The sequence below is a fragment of the Thunnus maccoyii genome, chromosome 17 (assembly GCF_910596095.1).
Source record: "Thunnus maccoyii chromosome 17, fThuMac1.1, whole genome shotgun sequence".
Lineage (NCBI taxonomy): Eukaryota > Metazoa > Chordata > Actinopteri > Scombriformes > Scombridae > Thunnus > Thunnus maccoyii.
This window is the reverse complement of record NC_056549.1, coordinates 10764988-10784707: the sequence shown is the minus strand read 5'-3', so window position 1 is coordinate 10784707 and position 19720 is coordinate 10764988. Positions and strand designations below refer to the sequence as shown.

Here is a 19720-nt window from a genome sequence, read left to right as displayed (position 1 = left end):
AATGATTTATGACAGCTTTCTCCATTTGGGCTCTCCATCTCTGATTCCCTCAAAGGTCAGCATTGTCAAAACGGCTTGCTACTGGTCAAATATGTGAGTCAAAGTTCATTAAAATTTACCTCAACATAAAACATTTGTGTGGATTTACTTGAAAACCATGAGCGTAATCCACTAATCTCGTCGAATTAATTTATTTTGCTGAATTAATGTTGCCGTTTTAAATGCTGGTTTGACCAGGCCTTAATGAAAGATAGTGTTGCATTATGGGAAATATAAGATACAGTGTTGGAGCTTGATCTGGGGCTAAAAGTCTGGAAATCCCGCGACCGCTAATCGGATTTTGATTATTGTTTTTTTAAATTGTGTATCTGGTGCGTCCCTCAATTTTATGTAAATGCTATGCTAAATCACTGGAGTACCCCTTTAAGTAGGCCTACCGCACACACACACACACAATACTTGGCTTATGTTTATGTAAATGATTATTTAAAAATGCCATTGGGTAAACGATATCTCTACAAAGCAGCCTACTGAATCCCACAAGCATCATAACTATGATGATTATATGAGGACGGTGATGATGCAGTCTGAGAAATATGTCGCTGGATATCTGATGAATTCCTTTCACACACACACCTTTTCCTGTTCCCTGTTCCAGAAAACAACACAGGTAATTACCACACAGGTGAAATCAAACCAAACTGCATTTTTGACATCTCAGCTTGATCAAAAAACTGTCTCATGAGAACAGACATTCATGCAGATGTTATCAGTGTTAACAGATTTATAGCCTGCTTTTTATAAACAAGTTTGTGACCAACCGTGCATGATTCCTACTGAAAAAAACAATGTGCCTAGAACAAGTGTTTCACATGAATCATATCTTACATGACTGTAGAATGACTATTATATCAATATTATATCAGATAAGGTTAAGAATAACACTACGTTGTCGCTATCTCGCTAAAAAACACCACACTCCTCTAGGCTGTTATATAAACAGCTGTGTTTTTTTTTATTGCATAGTCTTATTTCAAAACATACATCCATTGCTGGTGTTAAACCATCGCCTGCCATAATCCCCTCACAGATGCGCACACACGCACACATATTGTACGGATACATACATGCAATCCGATTGTGTCACACACCGTCACGGCCGCTGCGGGGCGCAGCTCCGTCACCGCAGACTGAAAACAACTGAGTGGAGGAGAAGCGCAGACCCATCTCCGTCTCCGCAGTCTCCTTCTCATCCTGCCCGTCTACTAGACTGACTGACTGCCAGATCACCGCGCTGACCAAACTAAATAAGTAGAACAACTCACTGCATCGCTGACAGCAACTGGCTGTTTTTCCACCAACACTGGGTAAGATGAAACATTTTTTTTCTTCTTCTGTGCGCCAAGGTTCTTATCAGGTGTGCAGAGTGGCTGTTGATGGATGCACTTACAGTAATAGTAAGATGAGGGCAGACAACATTACTCCTGCACAGGTCATCGTCTTATTTTGCATCCCTCTTTTCTTTACGCCTTCCTTAATCAGATGCACAAGCATTTGGAGGACAATTGCATGATGTTAACCTGAATGACATTTTACTTTTATTATATAATTGGAAAGGTTACCTAAGGTTAAGTGTGTGCATCTGTATTCATCTGTTCTGTGCTCTTCTGAATTGCCCCATTTATATGTGTGTGTGTGTGTGTGTTCTGTGCTTGAATCCATTGAGCAAGTCTTTGTCTGTGCTCATACATGTTTGCCTGCATTCTTATGCTTGTATGTTGCAGTACACGCTTGTTATTGAGTGTGTGTGCAGCCTATATATGTGTGTATTTTTGCATGTATGTGTGTGTGCGTGCGTGTGTGTTGCACCACCTGTCTGACTTTGTCCTTCCCTCCTGGCCTCATTCCAGAGCACAACAGCATGTGAATGGCGACAGAAAGCAGCAGAGTTGTCACAGAGGAGCAGGAGGAGCTCCCGGCCTCTGAAGCCGTCACTCATGCACACCACACACACACCCGGAGTCAGAGCCACATCCAGTTTCACCCTCTGACACACACCACCCAGTGGCAGGCTCCTCGCGCTCTCGCTCATACCAGGAGTCACAGTCACACTCACTTTAATACTCCCTCACACACACCGTCGCAGAAGTACGGCTGTCGCCTCACACACAGTCTCTCAGCCATGACCAAGGGAGAGAAGGGAGCGCAGGGCTCGGCGGGGAAGCTCATCAAGGCTACTGACCCGCTGTTCACTAAAACACCTCACCAGGTAAGATCATCTGTTTTTAATGCTTCTTTTGTGTTGTACCACAAGTTGTTATCACATGTAGCCTAATATCAGTATTGTAAATCTAAGTGATCATAACCATTGTTTATGTCCTGGATGTATTAAGACACTTAAACGACTGAAATTTTCAATCTCATCTGATGTGCGTGTGTGTGTGTGTGGGTGTGTGCCATAGTTTGGCTTTGAGTGACTTCACACGGTTGAATGGAGAAGGAGAAAAAGATGGAAAGTGTGATCTCTTTAGTCGCTTATCTGTTTGTGATTACTCAGCTCCATTGTTTCCCTGTGAACTGTAATCCCTCAGATATTGGATTCAATGCCTGGAAGTTGATTGTTTTCATTTGAGAAAGGTTGGTCTCATTGATGGGGATGACCCCGCTTGATGAAAAGGCAGGATTGCTTTCTTTGTCGGATATCAGTGGACTTTTGTTATGTAGACAGTTGTAATCAATGCCGTAATAGGAAGCAAGACAGTGGATACATGGTAGAAAGGGGTAACTTACTCACCTTTTGCAAACACCAAAATATTGAGTTGACTCACCTGTTATTTATTTTTGTTTTATCTTATGTTATTTGGCTTTATGACAGATGATTGCTGTTTGAGTTAGATGAATTTATGACGTAAACGTGTGTGAGAGTGTGTTCATTGTTCCTCAGTTCAGTGTTGGTTGTCTTGCCTGGGAAATTTTGGCTTGCAGCATGGCAAAAACAGACACACCAAAGCAACTGTCGGTGAATCATATTAAAAAAAAGAAATAGCATTTAGAAAGAGTAACACATGATTAATAAGAAACAAGAAGTAAAAACAAATTAAGAAGTAAGAGAAGCTGTGTGCCCAGATTGATGGTTCTCATTAGCACAGGCTGTTAAATCAAGGTAAATGAAAGACAGACAACCAAACCTTTACATACATACCAACATTGTTCCTTGGTAGATACCAATATATGTAGACAATATTTCAAATGTTCTTGTGATGCAATACCATAGCAGTTAGTCATTCATTTTCAGTTTTGTTACATTGACTCAAGGTGCCCGTGAAACAGGATTACATCTCACGATCTAACCAGTTCTGCAACTGGCTCATCTGTGCTGAATTTCTGTCTCATTAGCCGTGTTCTTTGTTTCACTTTGACTCTATTGAGTTGGATTTCACGCCTGAGATTTAGATTCCAGTACAAACAAAACATTGCAAAGCGGGTTTCTCTGAAGATGGCAAAACATTCCTGACATGAACACATCTAAAATTTGTATCACTGTTTTAGTAGCAGTGATTGAGTACTGTGTAAAACACTGTAGGCTGGTTCAATTTAACATAAATTCCCAACTGACTTAATAATCTGAGTTAACTGACCTGAGTCTGAATAAAATGTTTGGCTCATGATTTATTGTTACTGTCACTGAACCTGAGAAAACAAGTTCATTTAATGTATGATAATAAGTTCAATCTATTACTGTTTAGTCACACTGATAGATGATGTAGTCAGATTAGCTCTGAAGTTACTTTTTTCAGTTTAAAGAGTCAGTTTTCATTTGCCATTTGAGACCTTACAGCCGTAATTGTTCTTGTTAGAGCCACTTGTGCTTCAGAGGTGGTACAAAGTAGAGACTGAAGTGGATACACAACCTTGACATAACATACAATAAGTTTCTATTATGCAAATTTTCTTTAAACTACAAAGACGAAGGGTTAAACCTGTTTTAGAGCTTTAACCTCCAAACCATGCATGCTGGGAAGTCTGCCAAATATGCTAATCATGTTTCTTTAAAATTGCATTTGATGTGGTAAGTGAACTAAAAAATGGAGAGTGGTCCACAATGAAAACAGAAATAAAAATGTATACTTTCATATTTACATTCAGTAGTAAAAGATGAGTTGATTCACTAAATGTTTTATTATGTTTTACAGTGTAGATACGTAGCATTGCATTTTTCTCTGACAGACTAGTACCACAAAATTAATTTTTTTCATTTTATGTATAAGATGTGTCCAATAAAGATGCATAAGCAGGACATATGATAAGAGTTTTTCCCCCCTTTGTGAATGAGACTAAAATATAAAAAGACAGATCCACAGTCAGTAATGGGTAAACTGCTACAGCAAATTTCCATCACAAGAATGCTTGAAACAGAACTATGTCATGCTGACAAGACCCGTGCACTTCAGACAGAAAGTATACCAGACTATACATTCTTGACACCAGTCCATCTCTACGTTTTGGATTGATTCCCTGGGAGTTTAGCCAATGTCAACAGGCTACTGTTGATACAGGACATTTTAGTGGCTGGCTGCCATCACTGACATAATCAACCTGTCCTTTCACTCTCATAATCTATAATCTGAAGTGATGACTCAAAGCTACTGTTGTCTACTTGTATGACTAGAATCCGTGTTGTGACCCTCATACCCAGAATTGTCAGAAAATCCTTCAACAAATACACATATAAACTGCTTTATAGATCCATTTTACCAGCTTAACTTTTTTTGCATGCAAACATTCAGTGTACACATTTCTGGAGGGTATAGCTCAGCTGTATGAGGAGTCGTCTTTCAGCGCTGCTCCTCCTTTCTTTGCACTAGAATTATCTTCAATCCTGATTTAAATTACTTGCTGTGCAGTTCAGACATTTTAAATGGTTTCCCCCTAAGTGTTAGGCTTCATTAACTTTAGAGATTAGTCTTATCTGTCCTCGTCCTTTGCTTGTTGACAGTCTGAACTTTGCAGATGCTCCCTTTACTCTGCAGCCGGTGTTTCTATCTATGTGTGTGTATGTGTTTAGTTGTGTGTATGTGGTTTTGTTTGTCCTTTAGCCAGTGCATCCAGACAACAGTAGACGGGATATCCTGTTTATCCTCTTTGATGATAAGAACTCAGTAATGAAAGATTGAGAGTTTGGAGGGAAAGAATGAGAGAAAGAGAGTAGTTCTGGGCGCACAGAGTATTTTTGCACATCATCAGTTAAGCAGCATTCTCCAGACACCAAAGACTTTGATTTCCTCTCCAATTAGGGGTAATTGCAGTGAGAGTGGAAGAACAGAGAGTTTTGAAGTCGGAACCGCTGTGTAGCCTTTACTTACCTCTGACCCGCTTGTCTTGCGATTGAATAATTACACACCTCCCTCCTGGTAATTGTCGTTCTCGAACCCCTCGATGTTTTGATGGAGCGAAAAAAGGAGTAAGAGAAAACGTGAGCCGGATAATAACAGTGTTTCGGTTGGGTCTGTGGTTCCTTTGGTGATTTCCTTCTTTCATAAAGCTCTGAGGGGTGTAGCTGTGAGCCAAGACCGAGCCGCTGGATGTGGAGTGACACTGTTTTTTTGTGTGAGTGTTCCTCTGTCTGTCTGACACCAAAGGTTCTTATAGATGCGGGAACAGGGAAAGGTTGATATGTGTGCACAGCCTCTGAGACAGTCGTAAATATTGGGCTCCCTAGACTGCGGTGTCTCGTCTTATTCATGTGTGAAGATGAAAAGCTTGCCCCTCTCGCTACACAGACATGCACTTTAACACAAAACGCACACAGAGTCACGTGCCTGATGGTTTTAGCAGAGCACAGAGAGGGGAAACGGAGCCGCAGATGACTCGGTGGGTTTCTCAGGCTCCTCCATGTGCCTCAGTGTCTGCACAGATAGACCACAATGCAAACAGCCAGCAGGGGGTCTCCTTCTGATCCTCTATTTTGCACAGACTCACTTCTACATATTTTATACATGAACATCTTGTGTGCTGGAGTAACATGGCATTTTGGAAAAAGAAGAGATTGACGATTCAGATGTAGGAAACGTAAGGTTGTAGACAATCCGTGTAAGTGTGTTTTTGTAAAGGAGAATACTAATACTAATCACTGTGTACACATCCTATACAAACATCATAGCAAATACAGTTTGACGTTGTAACGCTGAAGCAACAACTGCTTTTCTTTGCATTCCACTGAATCACTGAAACATTGCGACATGAAGATGAGGAAGGAATGTTATTTTTGGAGCACCTGAAATAGAATACCAAGAGGATTCGGATCGTGAATGACAACAGGATTCAGGATTTGTGAGTCACATGTCTGCTCTCATGGCCTAATTCATTCGAAAGCGACACACCTTATTTCACACCCGTGTGTTCGGGAAGATGTTTTTGAGTTTTGGGCAGGAGTTTCTGTTGTCTTTGCTATAATACTGAGCTTCTTTCATGGAAAGGAACTGAAGTGAAATGCGGTTGATTATGTATGATGAAATTTCCAATTTATCACTGTTAACACTGCATAGCCCACGATTATTGGGTAATAAAATGACACATTCCTTATTTATACTACTGACCTCTTTTTCCCAGAATGAGTCTGATGAAACTATAAGCAGTAAATGCTTAACGCCTTCACCTTGAATGAACCATAGATATATGGCTTTTTTTGTGCCCTACCATTCAACAGTCATCTGTTTTTGTCCACAATTGCATAATTATCTTATAGTTACTTATGAGTATCTTAAAACTTAAATGGTAAGCAGTTAAACTCAATGTGTTTCACGTCAGCAATAATTTTGGAGTGGTTGGCATCTTTCATTTCCCACATTTTTCATTCCTACTTGAAATGAAGTGGTCATCAGATTGCTTGCAGAGGAGAAAAGTTAATTTGCTCATTAGCAGCCTCACCTACAAGGACACCACAATCTTAATTTTCTTTTTTTTCCCTCTCCGCTTCTTACCTTTGTCTCCACAGACCGACTTGAACCACAAGTTGTCATTATGCAGCAAGCTGTGTTTTGCCATCGGCGGCGCACCCAAGGAGGTGGCTGCCAGCGCCACAGCCTTCTTCCTGCAAATCTACCTGCTGGATGTCGCTCAGGTGATGTATTTGAGGAAAAAGAGAATGAAAAAGTACAAGAATGTGTGTCTGTGCAGCTCCTTTATATGGATAAATGGGAATGTGAGTTCTGTGCCTGCATGTGTTTTTAACTCCAGTCTGTTGATGTTCTGCTCTGCAGATCAACGCCTTCCAGGCGTCCATGGTGCTGTTCATCGGTAAAGCCTGGGGCGCAGTAACCGACCCTGTCGTCGGCTTCTTCATTACAAAGAGCAGATGGACAAAGATTGGCAGGCTCATGCCCTGGTAAGCTCCCTGCTCACACTAAAGGAAACTCTTGTATTTCTCCTTAATTCCTATTTCCCATCACATATTCCTATATTTCTCTGCGATTTCTTTGCATTGTTTCTATACTTGTACATTGAGCATGTTTGTCAACTCAAATGTAGTTCCAGGTGGTACTGACATAATGAAACTCGAAATATCTCTAACTATCCACTTCAATACTGATATTATGATGGTATTGTAGAGAATGTGTATTTTGAAATGATCACTTCCTTATGTACTCTCTAAAATTTCAAGAAATTACTTTGAATATTACAAAATATGAATATATAGATTAGGACCACACAGGAACAGGTAGTCGCTGAACATTTTACTCAGCTACAAACGTTAGCTGAATCCAGAAAATAGTAATTAACTGTAGGCATGGCATTACAATAACCCAAATCGTTGACAATATCTAGTCTCTTTTCACACTTTACATTTTGCTCATGTTTACTCAAATGTCACCTAAGAATGCAATGAAATGTTAATTTATGTGTTTATCTAAGATAATAGCCTCGGGCAAAATTATCCTCTTTTCCTTAGAGAATGCACGGTAAAGTGCTGCTGCTGACATACAGCTTAAGATTGCATAAAGAGCTGCAATTTTAACATGAAACATGTTTTGGTTTGCTTCCACTCTCTAAGACATAAACACAGTCACTACATTATGCTAATGTTAGTGCAAAATCTTTACAAAAACAAACTATGTGCTCCAGTTTTGAATGGTTTTGAAATGATTCTCAGGCTCACTTGAGGATTGCACTGGAAAAAAAAAACAGCCAATTACAGTTAGTTACATTGTTCTAGATGCTCCCTCTGATGAGCTATACATACTGTATGCTTTAAGGGCGTGGACTGCTATTGCCTTTTGATGCCAGGCAACAACAATAAACAAGGAAGCATTCTGTCATAAATCATCTGCCACCATGCTGCTCGGTGACATTTCATTGAATTTATGTAACACCTCATTTCACATTTGGGTATCATCCAGCATTCTTTTTGTCAGTTCACAAGATGTCACTCAGTATCTCATGGCCTTTAAAAGGAAATGCAATTTCCAATCTGTGACTCTATAATTGTGGATTATATGAAGCTTTTACCGCGATTTCCATTATTTACGATTACCATGGATGACTTTATAAGCGGCTATGCGTGTGTGTGCAATATATGTTTTTTGAGCACGCTAGCGTGACACTTACTGTAATTACACAGCGAGTATCTAATGCCTACTGCATTATAAACCATAGATTACACACAAGCTGACAGTGCTGGAGGGGGACCAAGTCCACTGTGGCCAGCCAGCCGCGCTCGCTAGTAGATGCTGATGGCTGTTAAATCAGCTTTGATTACCCCTGGGAAGCTGTAGGTGTGTGCGTGTGTGTGTGTGTGTTCTTGTTCGTGTATGTGAGTCCATATGAATACTTTGTGTGGTGTATGTGGGTATTTTTGATATGTGTGTTCATCAGTATTTGTGATGAGATTACAAGACACTCCCTTGGTTTTTGCCCCCCTTCGGAAAGTCCCCTCTGCCCATTCAGCAGGAAGTGCCTGTCCCCTCTGTCTGTCACATCAGCGGCCAGACATAAAGTGATTTGTATCTTTTCCCTGAGTTTTTCAGAATGAAGTCATTTGGCCCAAAACTCCCCCGCTTGGGTGCTGCCCTGTTTATTATTTTGTGATTGTAGCAATCCACCATCCCAGTGGCAAGTAGAGGCAAGTTTTCTCATATTAGATTGTGTCTGTTAGAGAGAGACAAGGTGACAGTGAAGGTATATCAGTGGTGGAAGGAGTACTCCTTTAATAAAAGTGAAAATAGTAATACAACAATGTAAAACAATGTAAGAGTACAGAAATATTAAAAGCACTTGGCCCCTTTAACTTATATATTGTTATATGTTAGGTTATTCGATTGGTAATAAATGCATCAATGCATAAGTAGCATTTTACTGTTACTGTGTTGCTAGTTTTTATATACAGTTTGATAGTTTAATCCAGTGGTTCCCAACCAAGGCTTTGGGCCCCCTCCAAAGGATCACAGGATAAATCTGGGGGTTGGTGAGATGATTATTGAAAGAAAGTTCTCCTGCATAAATTTCTATTCATTATTTGGACTTATTCTCTAATCTTTGCTTTTGTTTTTTTGTTTTTTTAATATTGGATAATTGTCCTTTTGGGCCGTTGAAAAAGTTGAGAGGGGAAACCTCTCTGTGGTGGCAATGCTAACAACTCGTAGACATCTAAAACTTGTGATGAGGAGCCCCGTCTAGACACTTCTCTTCTGTAAGAGGGTCACAAACAAAAAAGGCTGGAAACCACTGGTTTAATCCTTAACAATAGTTTGAGTTTTAGAAGCTTAACATATGTTTTTTTAATGTAAAATCTTAATGTGAAGAATAACACGTAACTACAGCTGTCAAATAAATCAACCAAGAAAACACACTCTCCCCTTTTGTAAATCCCCTCTCTTCCCTTGCACATCATCTAATTAGCATGCTCTAAGTGTCCCGAACAAGTCAGAGAATTTAAGTGCCAGCCTCTTATCAACCTGCTCCGGTTTAATTAAGACTGTGGAAATTATTGGGACAGGTGTGAATGTGTACTCATGCGCGGCATGATGTGTGAGAAAGTGTGCAAGTGTTGTTGCACATGTGCCTTTGTTGCCTCTCCGAACACAGTCATCTTGCAGGAACATTCTAACTGTCCTATTCACCGGCCCCGGGGCCCTTTCATTGCTCCCATGACCAACCGGTCAATACTGCAGCACCAGCGTTGTCAGTGGCCTTTGTTTAAGCAAACAATCAGGAGGAGAGTGAGGTGGCAGGGCTGGACGATGCTAGAAATGACTGTTCCCGGCCTCTCTCTACCTCTTTCTCCCACTTTCTCTGTTTATTATTACTGGTGTGGAGCAGGTCAGAGGTCAGAGCCCCTGTGAGCTTTGTCACCTAAATTCCAACACTCCCTTTTCCTACCTGTAGATGTGTTGGTATTACAGCATTTCCAGGCCCCCAGACCACAAGAATGTTAAGAAAGAGGGATAGGATATTCCTGCCCCAAGATTCAGGTCACTCCCATGACAAACAAACTCAATTTGTTCTTAAAAGGAAATAAAGAAGAGGGTGGATGACATACTGGTGTTTGCAGACAAGTCATACTGGTCATCATCCGTAATCCGCCCTTTTTCTGCACAGCTGTTGACTTTGACCATAATAATATGTACCAGTTGTTTACTTATGAATTATACATGGCCCACATATCACTCCAAGTCCAGAGAAAGACACAACACAGCAGAATCGCTTCATGCTGCGCTTGCTTGAGTGTGTACTGCATATTCATGTCTTTGTGAGTGTGTGTGTGTGTGTGTGTGTGTGTGTGTGTATGTGTGCTTAGATCTTTAAATGCTATGTGGGTTTGAAATATTGTGGTATTTCCCTGCTTGCCTGTCCACTCCCAGGACAGATTCCTATCATACTTACAACAACATAATCATTTAGCAGTCAGCTTAGCCTGACTGTAATCTGCCAGAAATATGTCCTGATTTGAAAATTACTTAACACAACAACTGTCATCCCTCTGTCAGCTTAAAATAGTGCTTTCAGATTGCTTAGAAGCATAATTATTTGAAAGAAGTTGAAGTTTTTCAGGATAACTACATCTTGGAAAAACACATCTTTTTGTTTCTTCTTTATAGATTCATATATTTGTGCTTCCATTTGACTGGACTATGAGTCTCACCTGTAATATTTCTGTGTTCTGTAGGATGGTGGGTTGCACTCCGTTTCTGGTGGTCTCCTACTTCTACCTCTGGTTTGTTCCTCCTTTCATCAACGGCAGGTTCATCTGGTACCTAGGCTTCTACTGCCTCTACCAAACCCTCATTACTGTAAGTACAAATGGCTCTTTCAGAAGCACATTTGATGTTTAAGAAAGTGCGCATGCTTCAGATAATTCGACAGGACTTCACATGCAGTACAAGAGAGATGTCAAGTGGGTAGCGGGAGATAAAAGCTGTGATTGAAGCGTCTACAGATGACACATTACATAATGTAATTGACAAAATGCAGCAAACATTGTGAATAACAAAGTTTAAAGTGGATTATAGTGATCTCATGCCAGCATCCGACAGCTCCTGGTGGGATTTACACTTTGATTTGTGACATGTGCAGCAGATTAGAGCCCAGAGCTCTTAGATACCTCACCTCAAAGGGGAAGTGTAGTTATTTAGGTTGCCTTTTGTTATTATGGCCCAAACCATTCATCTCTCCCTCTCTGCTCTGCTCTGCTCTGGGGTAACCCATATAACACAGAGCGTGTAGACCGCTGCAGCCACACTGTGGTGAGCTGTAATTGGCATGTCATTCTAACTACTTGATAAGTATACGGTCAGTTCTGCCAGGAACCTCTCACTGGGTAAATGCTGGTTACCACTTTTAGCCTTGCTTCATTGTCTCTGGATGTGTGTTTGTGTGAAGTTAGCTGGGAAAGTTCAGCTGTTGTCATTCAGAGCATCACAGTCTGTAAACAGAGGTTACAGTGCAGTATATAATCTGTTTACGTAATCAACTAAGACTGGGTATCCATCAAATGTATAAGTTCTCACCTCCATCTGTACTGCACAGTCAAGCAGTTTCAGTTCTATAAATGTTTGCATCCCGTAAAGGCCCCATAAATGACATGCTGTATAGGACCGGTGGCTGAAAAAAAAAAAAAAGCCCTTTCACGGCCGCGTTTATTTTTGTCGTGGCTATGCATGCTCGTTTGGCCGCAGTGCTGACTGAGCCCTTGTGTAAATTACAAAGTGAAGCAGGACTTGGTTTGCTCGTCTATTCTCTTGGAGAGGTGGTGAGGAAGGAGAAAACAGAGAGCTGAGGTTCACCAACATGGAAACTGCAAACATTGCTTTTGATATATATACAGTGTATATTTTGCATCTGCATTTTCACAGGAACATGTGAATAAAAGACATCTTGAGATATCTTGGGTGTTCCCATGTCAGTCAAATGTTATTTGTTAACACAAGTAAGAGTATACAGTCATGCTAACGGCTCTGTGAGACTTATGCACTTTCCAGCATGCTAACATGCTCACAGTAACAATGCAAACATGCTGATGTATAGCAGTATTTGGTCATAGACCGAATGATAGGACAAACTGAAACTTTGACCTGATAATAGCACTAGAGGAAGTCATCCCAAGGGGAATATGAATGTCTGCACCAAATTTCGTGGCAATCCATCCAACAGTTTTTGAGATATTTCAATCTGGATCAAAGTGAACAACCAACAGACTGATATCCATAGAGCCGCAATAGTAGCAGTGTAAAATGTAAACCTCTAAATCATTATCTTTCTCACCTCATGAGACTTGTGTGACTGCTTAACTGCAGTGCCACACTTGTATTTATTTCTGTTTTAGCCAAGCCATGACTGTGTCTTTCTGCTCTAATTTAGTGCTTCCACGTGCCTTATTCTGCTCTCACCATGTTCCTGAGCACAGACCAGAAGGAAAGAGACTCGGCCACTGCCTACCGTAAGGTCTTTTAATATGCAAAAATAGGTTATTAATGCCTACAATGCTGATTAAGACAGTGTTATTCCCTTTGAATTTGTGGGAACTGATTGTTGGATCTCTACTTGTATTGTTCTCAGGAATGACACTGGAGGTGCTGGGGACACTTGTGGGCGCTGCCATCCAGGGTCAGATTGTGGCTAGCGCTCACACTCTGAAGCACTGCCCGACTCACAACATGTCTGCCGGTTACCTTGGCAACAGCAGTGGGGCAGAGATCGTCAAGAGCCTGGTGCGCTCCCAGGACTACCTGTCACACTCTGTAAGTGTCACTATGCCAAGCCAGGAGACCAGGTGTTCTTAAAGTAGGCCATAGATTTGGTTTGAAAATAACTTGGACTGTCATCAGCGTTCTCACTTAACTTGAAGCTGTGGTGTGTGCTCAAGGCGGTTTACTTTCGCTAAATATCCGAGGTCAAAAAAAGCAATGTTGAATAAAAAGGAGGATTGTTTGCAATTGGGTCCATATTTACAGACTAGAGTCGACATGTTCTGACACCCCAAATGGCTTCAAGTTTTAACCCATGTAACCCACTGGAATGAAAGGAGACGCCACTTGTTTGATATCTGAACCCGACATCCTGAGCCAGCTCCCCTCTCATGACCACAAAGAGGGTCCCTCCCTCACATCAGACTCCAAACTGTGGCCCCTGCATTGAGGGGTCTCCACAGTCTGCAAGTCATTAAGCCTATTTATATCCCACCCAGAACATTTGAAGGCACCCCCAGATTCAATATGTTGGAATTATTAGTCTTTTACTTCAAGGCGGCTGCAGCTTAACTTGAAGTTGGAGGAAAAGGAACACGATAGGACACATTCATGTCCACATTTCAGTTTGCAGAGCTGTGAATAAACACGACTGCTGCTGTGAATCCGTCATGGGACTTTCATGAAGATGAAACAAGCCAAAATCCAAACTGTCCCATGTTGGATTTTGGTTGCACCGCAGCTATTTGGGTTTCAAATGGTTCTTTTCCAATGGATTTTGGTTGAACCCTATCAGGGCAACCCACTCACCACGCCAAACCCTCTGCAGCCACCCGCTAAATTCCTCTGTGGTTGCTGGTGAGGGTGGCACACCGTCTGGGCAAACTCAGTCTGCCCTCGGAAACAGGGAGTGTTTGATGTGCATAAATAATAATGAACCACTGGGCTGAGCTACATGGAAAAATAGCAAACAAACAGAGGTTGTTTAAGGCAGAGCAGTTCCTGTCGGGGTACGGCATTAAATGGTTGAGGCTGTATTTTGGGATACAGATCTACTTGAGGTTTCTTCCTGTTTATGCTTGTATTTGTACAGTGAAATGTGCATGGCGGATTTTGCCATTTAAATGGAAAACAACACAAAGTCACAGGCAATAAATCATACACTGTTTATAATGAACTGAAAAGAACAAAATAAATGTATCCATCAGTCAGAAGAAAAACTGACACTGACTGTATTGGGGCAATTTGTTTCCAGAATAGATGTATAGCATTTTGAAATGAAGCCCTTACATTTTTTTTAGGCATTTGAGCACATTATGAATTAAAGATTATAGAAGGGCTCAGAATAGACTGGGTTGTTCTGCCTCTGTAAGAAGAGATGTATTGATGTTGGCTACGTGTTTGTTCTTTCTCTCTGCAGAAGGAGGTGTACATGATAGCTGCCGGTGTTATAGGAGGAGTGTTCCTCATCTGCACTGTGGTGATGTTCCTGGGAGTCAAAGAGAGAGATGGTGAGACTTATTTTTTTTCTTTTCGGGTGTGTGAAGTATGGTGCCGAAACATTTCATCTATTAGTTGATCATTGAATTGTCAACAATTCTGGTGAAAGACTAATGATTTAAGTTTTCTCAAACAAAGACTGTTGGACTGTTGGTCACACAAAATAAGTAATTTGAACATGTTACCTTGGGCTATGAAAACCTATGACGTAAATTATTTACTGTTTTTTGGAATTTTATCAACTAAGGATTCATTGATTCATTAAAAAAATACACATATCAGTGATAACAATAAGCATTATTTGCAGCTCTAGTTAATTATTCTACATTTGGGAACACATTTTCGATTTGGTTTGAGGAGATATTCAGTAGGCTGGGGGGGTGGGTGGCCTTGTGGCCTAGTATGCATACATAAAACCTGCAACATCCTCAGTTTGATCCCGGCTGGGGACCTTTGTTGAATGTCATGCCCCTAGCTCTCCCAATGTTTCTTCCCATCCATTTCAACTACTAGCTATCAATGAAAGACAAAAATGCCAAAAAAGCAACCTTAAATACTTGAACTTGGAGTTAGTACAACCAAAAGTGGTTTCCAGTTAGCTGGATAAGACCTGTGTATGTGCCTCACATTATTTTTTTAGTATTTTATATTTTTTTCATATTGGTCTCTTAAGATAAAGGTCAATTTCTCCATACAGCTCATTTCATTGACAACTGCAGTCCAATAGTTTTACTGGAGGTTTTGCTTGCAGCCGTTTCTGTGTGATGGCTTTCTTTCAAGTTGACAAATATATTTTAAAGAGATACTCATCCTGTGCTGTAAGTTTATTTTGAATTTTGCGCAGATATAATGTGACACAAGAGCAACTTCTACTCTGATTATTTTCAGGAACTCTTAAACACTTTCTCAGTACCTTTACTAGCTACCTTGAAGAAACCCCTTAATATGCTACATTTCTGGGATGATGTAAGAATATAAATCCTTTGCATCTTTTCCTACACAAGAGAGTGTCATTTAACTACTCTGCCAGTGTTAGTTCTCAATCTCTCTTTATTACATTTTAAATGACGACTCTCAGTGGGACAAAAAGCATCCACTGCAATGCAGAGGCAGTTCCAGGATTGCCAGTGAGCAAATCCATCGCCTCTTACTTACTGCGTGTTATTTGATATGCTGCATACTCATATTCTTATTCCACATGTGACTCTTCTAGATCCATATGCCCCAAAGACAGAGAAGCAGATCCCATTCTATAAGGGCTTCATCCTGGTGATGAGACACGGGCCGTACCTCACTCTGACTGCTGCATTCCTCTTCATCACTGTGGCCATTCAGGTAAATGCAAATTTTATTTATAAAGCGCTTCTCAGGCATGACACTCAACATTACAGTAAATGGAGCCAGTCCTGGATCCTAAAGATGCAGCAGAGTTGGCTGGCGCTCAATGTTGATTTGATCAGTGTAGAAGAGCACTTACTGAAAGCTCATGGTTTAAAGCGTGTTTTAAGTCTGAGGACTCTTGAAAGTGATATCAGCAAAGCACAGTCTTGCTGTTTGCCTGTCACTTGTAGGCCTCTGCTTCTGTTTTGACACTTCGGTTTTAGACTGTTTAAATTATTGCAGACTTTCCAACTTTTGCATCGGATCTATTTCTGTGTATTTTCGCCATCTCATCGCAGAGGTGTCAGCTGTCATCCATGTGAACCCGGGGTGGGAATAAATCTCTGCGAAACACCGTCAGCAGCTTCTCCAGTCACTTCAATTGGCACTCAGCACAGAGAGCTGAGTGCCTGGTGACGGTGCTGAGTAGACAAGACGGTTCTGAATATCTGAATGTTTGATCTCTGTTTCTGCAGCTGGTACAGAGCAACTTTGTCCTCTTCTGTACTTACGCCGCCGACCTGAGGGATCATTTCCAGAATATTGTGCTGACCATCCTGGTGAGTCCTGCTCTTATCACCTCACAAGCACCCAGAAATGTCTACAAAGATTTGTTGGGATCATTAAATATGTAACTTGAACAAGACTAAATACAGTAAATCTATTCAATCCTTTATGTAAGGAACATCTAATTTTAAAAAAAGGAATCTTGCCTCCTCTAATGACTCACTGCACATTTGCACACTGAACCACATTCAAAACAATTCTCTTCACGGATGCGTCACACATCTTTTTTTTGCACATGTTTACCCAGGTTTCTGCAGTGATAAGCATCCCACTCTGGCAATGGTTCCTGCAGAGGTTTGGGAAGAAGACGGCAGCTTTTTGTGGTATCACAGTGAGTATACTGTTTTTATTTGGTTTGCCAGAGTAGCTTTTAAGACTGTTACGCTTTGATGTGTGTGCCATCTTGTGGATGAACTTGGAAGTGTCCTTGTCCTTGGTACCCACAGAAACTCTTGAAAAATGCAAGTTGTTGGAGACTTTAAATCTTGCAACACTCCATACCTCTAGAAAGAAAAAAAGTACATTAGATAAATAAAAAAAATATGAAGCAAATGGCTTACCATTCTGTCCCTCTTTCTAGTGGATCATGCCCTTCACCATGATGCTGGTGTTCATCCCTAATGTGGTGGTGGCCTACGTTGTGGCTGTTTCCTCTGGACTCAGCGTGGCCGCCTCGCTCCTGCTGCCATGGTAAGACACTTCAGTGCACATCAGATCATACTACGCTCATGCACAAATCATTTATGGATGTGATTTAAATATTTGAGCTAAACTGGCAGCCAACGACACAACCTTGAAAGTGAAAACATCTGTCACCATATTAGCTGAATCATGAGTTTCTTCTTTTTCTTGGGTGCTCCAGTTTTCTGTTGCAGCTCAAAAACAGGCAAGCTTGGTAGACTGCAGTTTCTATGTTGCCTGCTGGTAAAGCAGATCCTAACTAAGTACAGGCTCAGTGACCACAAATTGGCAATCGAAAAAAGACAAAAAATCATGGCAACCAAAAGAAAACAGAATATGTGGTCACTGTTCGACAGGTGAGGTTGAGACAGAGTTGCACACAGAGACAGAGGAACATTTACTTTGACAAGTTCGACTCTGTGATTTCAGATTTCAAAGAGCTTAATGACCTTTCAGAGACAACAGAGAGACAACATTGTTCTCAAAACTTTCATGTCAATAAAGCCCATTGAATTCAATTGAAATTGGTATTCTAGTCTGTCTGTATCAACCCTATAATTGACTGCCATTTGCCTAGTGTATGTTCTGAGAGCCCCCACAATGACCGCAAAGGAACTGCACAAAGCACACATAAATATACCATAGTCCACTTTACATCCTTAAAATATTCAAAATGCAGGAAGCCTTTAGCGTCTGTTATGTAAATGTCTGTGCAGGGACACTGCGGCTCATGCTAGTACCCTTTGATTTGATGCAAAATGTCAAAATCAAACCACAATAGTGCACTAACATGCTCTTAGTGGTGACTTAGTGCCCAGAAGGCTCTATGCTTAATGTGGAACTCCTGTCGATTCACTTGGGTCATGTCATGGTCATGGAAGTGATGTCATTTTTATGAATTAGACGCAGTGTCTTTCTCTGCTGCTCATCATCTAATCGTGTTATTAGCCCTGTAATTTTAGCCCACCAGTTTATCAGAGTGCTATAAGTAGACCTCACATTATCAGCAGCCACCGTCTTGACGGGTTGTGTAAGATGATTAAAGTGAGAGCGTGCGTGAGGAAGGTCTCGCGCACACATCGGCTTAAAATTTTTACCATGTCTTAGGAGTGATGATCATTAAATAAAAGACACATGCTCACAAATTCCTGCAAAAAAACAGAATACCACAGATTGGTGCCCAGAGGTGCCTTCACACAACTCTGTGTATGTATGTGTTCGATTCAGGTCTATGCTGCCAGATGTGGTGGATGACTTCAGACTGGCCAACCCCTACTCTAAAGGCCATGAAGCCATCTTCTACTCATTCTACGTTTTCTTCACCAAGTTTGCTGCAGGCATCTCCCTGGGAGTGTCCACCTTATGCCTGGAGTAAGTCTGCATCACTATCACACATGCACGTTTAACGTACACACTGAATGCTGTTCTGTATGTGCGCTTAAGTGTGTCATGACACCTTGAAAAAAATGCATTAACCCCAGTCCTGATGTATAATTCATGAAGTGAAAGGTGTCGAGTTTGCTCCTTTGTATTGTTGCAGCATCAGGTTGGATATGGATTTTCTATAACCTTTATTTAAATGGGATCTCTGCTTGTGTGTGTGTGTGTGTGTAGGTTTGCAGGATATAACACCGGCGCCTGCAAGCAGCCTGCTGCCGTCGTGTACACTCTGAAACTGCTGATCGGTGCCGCCCCGGTGGCCTTCATTGTTACAGGGTTAATGATCCTACTCCTCTATCCCATCAGTGAAGACGTTCGGCTCAGGAATAAACTCTGCCTGGAAGAGCTACGGTGAGTTGAAATCATACATGTGCACCTGAGAGAAAAAAAAAACCCTTTCAAGTTTTAATTGCAGGTGACCAATTCAAAGACAACATTTTAACATATTTGAGAAATGTTAGCACTGCTTCTCTAGTATTCTCTCTTCTCTCAAACTCTTATTATGCCAATGATGGTGTTAACATTTAATACACTATCAGTGTAACTTATTATCAATATCAATGTCTCCCACAGGAAACAAAGCATCAGCTCCAGAACAATGGAAGATTTGAGTAACGTGTGACCTGGATCTTGAATGGAGTGAATTCACAAAGCCACGTATTCCAGCGACGCAGCTGGAAGGTTGTTCATTAGTGTATATTACACTGAGAAATAGTTGAATTGTTTTAATGTAAACATTTTTGTTTCATTTTCACATGAACATGTACTGTATAGTCATCTTGGATATATGAATATATAATAAGATTACCTAATTTATATAAATGAATGTATATCATTATTTGCTGTGTTTAGCTCTACAACACTGTTATTTATTTATGATATATGATTACAGAGGGTTGATGATATGGAAAGAATAAATGTTGTAGAGATTGGTTTCTAGACAGAATACATTTGCGTGTGTTGTGTTTCTTGGT

At 40.9% G+C, this 19720-nt stretch overlaps 1 protein-coding gene across 1 annotated transcript; it reads left to right on the top strand.

Annotated features, from left to right (window-relative positions):
• Positions 1-82: 82 nt before the first annotated feature.
• On the top strand, positions 83-19655 carry mfsd2b (major facilitator superfamily domain containing 2B). Its single transcript, XM_042390512.1, has 15 exons — positions 83-1367; positions 1911-2269; positions 6995-7120; positions 7260-7384; positions 11162-11285; positions 12853-12931; positions 13051-13232; positions 14599-14689; positions 15892-16013; positions 16535-16618; positions 16873-16956; positions 17206-17315; positions 18534-18677; positions 18921-19097; positions 19320-19655. Exons 2-15 carry the CDS (start codon positions 1928-1930, stop codon positions 19366-19368), a joined length of 1839 nt encoding a protein of 612 aa, XP_042246446.1. The 5' UTR covers positions 83-1367; positions 1911-1927; the 3' UTR covers positions 19369-19655.
• Positions 19656-19720: the final 65 nt, after the last annotated feature.